We start from the raw sequence: 8,400 nt of genomic DNA, 5'->3' as shown, positions 1-8,400 counted from the left end.
AGGCTACCAGCAATGGTAAATTTGCCAACGACTAGTGTTAGGGCGAGTTGGATACCCAGCGTCTAGTTGTAAAAAAAAAAAACCAGCGTCTATCAGGCACCACGGGTTTCAGTGTACTACTACGGCTGACAGATGGACCCAACGAATGGTCTAGCTGAACTCGGGGCACACATCACCACTACGGCCTACGGGGGGCAGCATCCCCAGCCAGTACCTTTGGGTCATGGTGGCAAATTCACCTAATCAGGCAAGCGTGACAGAGATCGAGTTTTATAACACTACTACCCCCATCAGGCCAGTAGTAGTTTCAGAGAGTTTCAGAGCAGAATGCGAATTGCTACTCAAAGCTAGCACTGCCCCCCCATCAGGCCAACACATGCATGCAATCTTCGCCGCAGAATAGCAAACCAAGAAAAGAAAAATCTGCTCACACAGTAACGGCAAGCAGCGCAAGACTAGCAGCAGTACAGTTGCCGGATCAACACGCCTGCATGCTTACCAGGCCAGCCTAGATCACTGAGTGGCAACCTTTAGTTTTTTTCCACCCTTCTAGTACTATGCAATCAGATCCAACACTCGAACCCAAAGTGGCAAACTTCTTCAGAAGAAAGAAGGGTTTCAAAAAAGGAACAGGTTGCCGTAGGTTGGCAGGGAAGGCAACCAGGTTAGCCGGTCGTCGCAAATTTCCACACCCAGCAGCAGCTTGGAGATTTCTTTCCCAGACAAAACTTTTTAGGACTGCAAGACAGCAACAAATCAACAATGTAAGTTCAATAGTGATCACCGAACGATAAAAAAAGGCATAAACCATGATATAATGTTCTACTTATGAACGATAATAAAAATGGGGAATCAGGATCAAAGGTTCTGCTTATGACTCGTGCGCATAGCTGTGCCATGCCGACCCTGTTCTAAAATTAGCTAAGCAAGATAATGATTGATTAAGATGGATAAACCTGTTATATTCATCGGACTAGATAAATACAAGATGCCACAAAGCCACATTTTACGTGTTAAATCAACCAAAGTGTTACTATATAATGTTGAAAAAAGGTTGCTATCCTAGTCACATAGTTAAACAAGTTACTTCAAATAACTGAGATTTCACACAGAATAGATTATGCAGGCAAAATCACAATCATTACGTGTCCAGAATTTCTTGGATTTGCCACTGACATTTGGATGGCAAATACATAAATGATAGCAAATGAAATTTTCACCAGTTGCTCACATTATTATTAATACAATCCGTCACGAGTACCACCACTCTTTCAAAGGAAGACAATAAATGAAGCACCCCCCCAAAGAACAACCGCACAAACACCTTAACTTACAATATGTCATACTCTATTTCAGGCTTCTATTGAGAGTCCTGTCCTTAATGCAGGCAAGACTTGCTTGTTGCTTCAGCAACTTGCTTCTTAGGCATTGATACTATCTCAAAAGACCACATATCTCAAACATAAATCTACCTAATTACTGTAGAATTCATTAGTGCATCAAACGGACCAACAAACTTATCCAACTTAGCTCTTATCATTTGTAAATCAACTGAAACACAAAAAAACGATTATAATTGGAGTGTGGGACCAGGGTATTCTACCTAAGCTTACATTTCACAATTTTGTGTATTGTAGGAAAACACAGTCCATTAGCATCACAAAGAAGCAAAACTTACCACCAAAAACATGACTAACATGAATTTTAACGAGACATGTCGCATGAAATGATTTAACATATATGCGATGATGACACAGTACATTATCAAAGAGAAGTAACTATTCACGGTGTGATAACTTCCATACTGACTACAGTTGCTTATAATTACCTGATGGAGAGAATGGTGCTGTAGACTAAAAGCTAGCAATAGCAAGGTAGATATAAACGCCAAGAAACATATGCTATGAATAAGTACCTTTGTTTGTCTCTAAAAAAGTTACTAGTGTTTTTCAATAGCGTAGTGCAAAGCAGTGACATAATAGTCTTCTTTCTTTGTCCAGAAATAATAAGAAAATAGGACCTACATAGGGCCTCTTCCTCCCTCTCTATCGAGTATAGACCAAAGGATCTATTGAGGTTAGCAATAAAGATTGTAAAAAAATGCTTAATAAGCCCATATAAAGTAAATGGAAAGATTGAGTAAAAGCACTCGAGCATTAAATGCCTAGCATAGCTCGATTGAAACCATTACAATGCTGCCTTAGTGATAAACCACATAACTCCCCTAGATCTCCTGTCTAATATCATATACCTAGTTTAAAACTAGCATTTTGGGATATAGAGGTGCTGGAACAGATCCCCTATCTCATCTCCCACCTATAACTTTTAAGAGATCTTCTAAAAGAGCCCTTTCTCGCCTAAAGGAAGGAGAGAAGCCCTTTCTCCCACCTACTTAATTTGCTGCAACAGTGCTCACCTATATGCTGAAATGGTTTTAGGATACTCTCCTACAAAAACTTACTATGTGATCTGATGGAGTTGCTCTAAAGAGGCTTATATTCAGTGCGTAACATAACCCAACGTTGAAGGGTAAAACCTATCCACAACCCCATCAACAGGAATACAAATGATTTCAGAATCATTTAACAAATTTGGAGGCTGTATAACAATACATTCCAATTCCAATATCCTGATTCGCTTGAATTATTTTCATGCTACACACACCACTCAACAATCAAGTATACATCCACTTGTGAAATGTGAATAGCATATTCCTATCATCATTTAACTTTTATACATCTTGCCAGAAAAAAAAACTTATATAAAATTCTGGAGATGCCTAAAGCTACCACAATCTACCACTAATATTGCCAGATGCATAATCAATTATTTCTTTTGGTATCCTAGCTTTTGCTGCAGTGACAATATTATATATATCTTCTTTAGAAGATCGGACATACTCGCAGATTTGAGGACCACAGTGACATGAGAAAATCTTTCCATCTACTTTATCCTCTGCTCCCATGGCATGACAACATCTAAGACATGAGCAAATTTCCCCTTCTACTTTACATCCTTGAACTGATATATCATAGAGCAGCAAATCTAACAAACAAAAAGAACAACTAACATATCCAGGGTGAGCATTACCGTTGTTATCAACTCGAAAATGCCAGGATCCTCTTCTTAAGAAGGACCCAAAGGCAGCGTCTGAGGGGTCTCTGGAACAATGTCAGATATGAACTTGATCAGCGAGCAGAGCCCGCCGAGGAAGTTGTGGTCAATCACCCCATCACCCTCGGCCACATGGGCAAAGTCCACCAGCTTCACCCTCACCCCACCCTCACCTCCGGTTGCTGCAGCTGCACTAGCATCATAGCCCAGAAGAATCGACGCCGAGTAGAAGTGGAACAGAGTCTGCTCCTCGAACCACGCCTTGAGCTCGCGCAGCTGTGACAAGACTCCCCCTTTGCCGCCGTACACCGCCGCGGCGAGCGCGCAGTCCATCCCCTCGGATGACACGTAGCGCCGGAGCACGCGGCGGACGCCGGCGGTGTCCAGGGCCTTCACCTCCGGGCGCTCCGTGCGCCACACGGCGCCCCCGGGGCCGACGACCCGGACGCCGGAGACGCGGAATCCGAGCAGAACGCTCGTGGTCCCGCGGTCCTTGGCGAGGCACTTGGCGACGTAGGGCTCCGGCGAGCTCGGCGGCCACGTGACGGCGCCGATCTTGATGTCGGCGACGCAGGGCGCCTCGAGCCCCGCGAGGAGGTCGTCGAGGACGAGGTGCGGATGCGGCTCCCCGGGCCGCGCCTCGGTGGGGAGGAGCCGCGTGCCGTGGAACCGCGGGAAGAAGGTGTCCCGGATGCGGGCCGGGACGGCGGCGTGCGCGGAGAACGCCTCGTAGAAGGCGAGCTCTTGCTCCCCGCGGTCCCCGGCCTGGAGCGGCTTGTAGAAGAGGCCGGAGCCGTCGACGAGCGGACCCAGCTTGTTGGCGGAGGCGCGGTGGCCGGCGACTTGGTGCTCCGGCGGGCGGAGGTCGGACATGGTGAGGGCGAGAGGGGGCGACAGTTGGCGATGGAGGAAGCGGTGGCTTCGTGGGCTTGCGGCGGCGCCGCAGTACTTAAGAAGGAGGTTTGGGAATCTCGAGATCATTGATGGCCTCCGTTGTTTCCTCCCTTCGGTGGTTTGTTGTAGCCTGCCCACGGTCACACGGAACGCGGGTGGCAACGGCGTTCCGGGTCCCCGGTAGGAGCGTTCCGGATCGCGGGTCGGGATCGATACGGTACGGACGACGGGTCAGCTTGGGCCTTGGGACATGAGCTGGGAGCCTGGGACGACGTCCCAAATCATACCGGATCACTGACGAATATGAAGACGACAGCTTCGATAGGATGAACATCAACGGCTGGGAACTGTCACACCTAGGGATGAAAAACGGATCGGATACGAACGGATATCACTGATATCATATTTGTTTTTACATTTCTGGTCGTATTCGGATTCGAATACGGATAATGTCAACCATGTCGGATAAGATATGATTGGATGTCGACATCACAAATATACGATTTAAGTATTCGGATACGGATACGGTATCGGATGTTGAATATTCGGACTCGGATACGGACAGATCTGAACCTCTCTAAACGAATTCGGTCTCGAATACGGTCGGAAAATATCCGTACCGTTTTCATCCCTAGTCACACCTGATGACACGGATGAAGCCTGTAGCGTACTCAGGACTTGTTTAGTTTGAAAAAGATTTCGCGACACTGTAGAATTTTCGTTTATTTATGGTAATTATTGTCTAACTATGGAATAACTAGGCTCAAAAATTCGTCTTGTCAATTTCGACCAAACTGTGCAATTAGTTTTTATTTTCGTCTATATTTAATACTTCATACATACGTCTAAAAATTCGATGTGATGAAGAATCTTAAAAAATTTTGGATTTTTAGGTGGAAGTAAACAAGGCCTCATTTACGTTTTCATTGAATAAACATGTGGTCCTAGGTGGTCATACTCTGTAATGGGGCACCTAAGTGCTGGAACCCTGTGTTGTATCGACATTAGTTCATTCTGTAATATAGACTCTGCCAAGGCAGCGGGGTTTGCCCTGCCGGTGTTAGATATATTATTGGTTTACTTATGAAATATTTAATATATCAAATAAGTCTAAGGGCTATATAAATAATGTGTATGTGATGGTTTAATACCATATTATATGTGATATTTGTTTTGTCACTTAAGTTGAGTTTAAGTTGAGTAAAAGTAGGAGTTTCTTCTCTTTAGCACCTGATTAAAATGAGAGTTTCAGGAGTTACAGGAGTTTCCAATCCTAATGACATGAGTTACTGGATTTATTCATTCATGATGTCATGAGTTTCTCTTGTGAGCGTTTATTCGTTCATGATGATAGGAGTTTCTCCTCTTGAATGTTTATTTCATGACGTCTCATGCACTGTCTCTTGATTTCCTGCGTCCGCTCATCTTCCCTAGCTATGATATAAATATCCCATGGTCATCTATTCTTTGAGGAAAATAGACGCTTGCACACACAACCAAAGTTTTCCTGTCCCAAAGCTCTCCCTGTTTCGGTACTTGCGCGCACAAGTTCTGGAAGAGTAGACCTCTGGAACGCTTGCCGTCTTCGGGTTCATCTGCACGGGTGAAGGGCGGCAATCACGTTTTCGGAGAGTGTTGTTGACGGCATGACTACTCGCATCACCCTCTTCTTCCTGGTGGCGACACACGTCATTGGGTTGATCGGCACTGCAACACTTCTGCACGACATCGAGCGGGACGACTACTCCGATAGGCGCTATGTCAAGCGTATCCGGCTCTGGTGCCGTTGGGTATAATTCAAACTCCTTAATTTCAGTAAGGTCTTGTGTTAGATTCTTGTTGGTTAGTATTATTTACATGACTTTCATGTTTAGAACATGCAAGCATATTTTTTATGTCACCAACATAATTATCATGTTATTTTTCTGGATTAAACTGCTGCTTAATTTGCCTAATATTTTAACAATTCAAAAATGTGATAGGCTATTTTCATCGGTTGGCTTTGCGAGTATGCTGAAACCAAATATTTTTTAGGGCACTCACTAGAAGAGGTGGCGGACAAAGTGTATATTATGGTTAACTGCTATGCACTGCTATTTTGTCGCTGAACCTAGATCAACTGGCCACATACTCAAGAGGAGGAGCGTGTTTGGGAATATGCTAATACTATGTTTAAGGCAACAATTTTGGAGCATGCTAGGAGACTCCATAGTAGATGTCTATGTGGTGCTACACACCGGTAAAGCCATGTGGGAAGCACTTTAGGCCAAATATGGGGTTTCTGATGCTGGTACTGAGTTGTATATCATAGAGCAGTTTCATGACTACTGGATGGTTGATGACCGTCCTGTAGTGGAACAAGCTCATGAGATACAAGCACTGGCAAAAGAACTTAAAATATTTGGATGTGTGTTACCCGACAAGTTTGTAGCAGGTTGCATAATTGCTAAACTGTCACCTACTTGGACTAATTTTGCTACTTCTCTAAAACATAAGAGACAAGAGTTTGGTATTGCCGAGCTTATTGGATCTTTAGATGTTGAAGAGAAGGCGAGAGCAAAAGACGTCCGTGGCAAGAAGGTTGGTGATGGGAGTTCTAGTGCACATCTGGTGTAAAAGAATCATCCCAAGCCTCAGAAAAAAAATTCCAGCAAGAACTTAAACAAAAGTCTACCACTGCTTTTAAGAAGAACAAGAAGAATAAGAAAAAAGGGATTTATTTTACCTGTGGCAAAACTGGACACTATGCAAGAGAGTGTCCAGAGGCTAAGTGGAAGCCTCCAGCCAAGAAATCAGCAAACACCATTGAGACTGATGCAGGAACATCGGGGTATGGTAATTTATTGTCTACTGTTCTTTCAGTTTGTCATTCACCTGATTGGTGGATTGATACCGGTACAAATATACATGTGTGTGCTGATGTTTCTCTGCTTTCTACTTATCAGGCAGGCCAGGCTTCCTCCTTATTGATGGGGAACGAGGTGCGTGCGGTTGTACGTGGTGTTGGTACAGTTGATCTGAAGCTTACTTCGAGAAAGACCGTGCAACTCAAGAACGTGCATCATGTCCTCTCAATAAAGAAGAATTTGATTAGTGGTTCTTTGCTTTGTCGAGATGGTTATAAACTTGTGTTTGAATCTAATATGTTCGTACTTTCTAAGTATGGTACTTTTGTTGGGAAAGGCTATGAGAGCGGAGGCTTGTTCCGCTTATCTTTGACAGACACTTGTTTTAATTTTGTGCATCATATCAGCCATGATATTGATATTAATATTTGGCATTTACGTTTATGTTATATTAACTTTGGTAGCATGACTCGCTTAGCTGGTTTAAATTTATTTCCAAAATTTGATGTGATAAAAAGTTCTAAGTGCCATGCTTGTGTTGAAGCAAAACAACCTCGCAAGTCTCATAAGGCTGCTGCGGCGAGGGAGTTGGCACCGCTAAATCTCATTTATTCTGATGTGTGTGAGATGAATGGAGAGTTGACTAAATGTGGCAAGAAATATTTCTTATCTTTTATAGATGACTGTACTAAGTTTTGCTATGTGTATTCATTAAAAATGAAAGATGAAGTGTTGTATTATTTTAAGATCTATAAAGCGGAGGTAGAAAATCAACTTGAAAGAAAAATTAAACATTTAAGGTCCGATCATGGGGGAGAATATTTCTCAAATGAATTTTCTGAGTTTTGCGTGGTGCATGGAATTATTCATGAGAGGACGCCACCATACTCACCACAGTCCAATGGGATTGCAGAGAGAAAGAACCATACTCTAACTGATTTGGTTAACGCCATGTTAGAGACAGCGGGACTATCTAAGAAATGGTGGGGTGAGGCTATATTGGCAGCTTATCATATCCTGAATAGGGTGCCCACAAAGAAAAAAGAGAGTACATCATTCGAGGAATGGGAGAAGAAGAGATTAAATCTTTCTTACCTACGAACCTGGGGTTGTTTGGCAAAGGTGAATGTGCCAACAAACAAAAAGCGAAAGCTTGGACCAAAAACTATTGATTGTGTCTTTCTTGGTTATGCCATTCATAGTGTGGGTTATAGATTTTTAATAATAAACTCTGGTGTTCCTGATGTGATTGTTGGTACAATTATAGAATCTAGAGATGCAATATTTTTTGAGAATGAATTTTCCATGAAGAATACACCTAGCACTTCTAGTCATGATTTGTAATACCCGATTTTAAGGACAAAACCAGATATGCACCATATGCGAGTTTTAAAAGGCAAATCTCACATATGGTGCATATCTGGTTTTGTCCTTAAAATCGGGTATTACAAATTGGTATCAAAGCAATGCTGACTGTAGGACGCAAGCCTAGTTAGAAATTTGTCGTCTTAAGGTTTTGGAATTATCATAAAATCCTTGCTCTATA

The 8,400-nt window shown here is 43.1% G+C and overlaps 1 protein-coding gene across 1 annotated transcript; it reads right to left on the bottom strand.

The window, feature by feature from the left end:
- On the bottom strand, positions 241-4,184 carry LOC8059604 (inositol polyphosphate multikinase IPK2). Its single transcript, XM_002452139.2, has 2 exons — positions 3,091-4,184; positions 241-738 (listed from the first exon to the last, which is right to left on the bottom strand). Exon 1 carries the CDS (start codon positions 4,093-4,095, stop codon positions 3,127-3,129), a length of 969 nt encoding a protein of 322 aa, XP_002452184.1. The 5' UTR covers positions 4,096-4,184; the 3' UTR covers positions 241-738; positions 3,091-3,126.

Source organism: Sorghum bicolor, chromosome 4 (assembly GCF_000003195.3).
Source record: "Sorghum bicolor cultivar BTx623 chromosome 4, Sorghum_bicolor_NCBIv3, whole genome shotgun sequence".
Classification (NCBI taxonomy): Eukaryota; Viridiplantae; Streptophyta; class Magnoliopsida; order Poales; family Poaceae; genus Sorghum; species Sorghum bicolor.
Note: the sequence above shows the minus strand (reverse complement) of the source record. Positions and strands in the feature narration are given on the sequence as shown.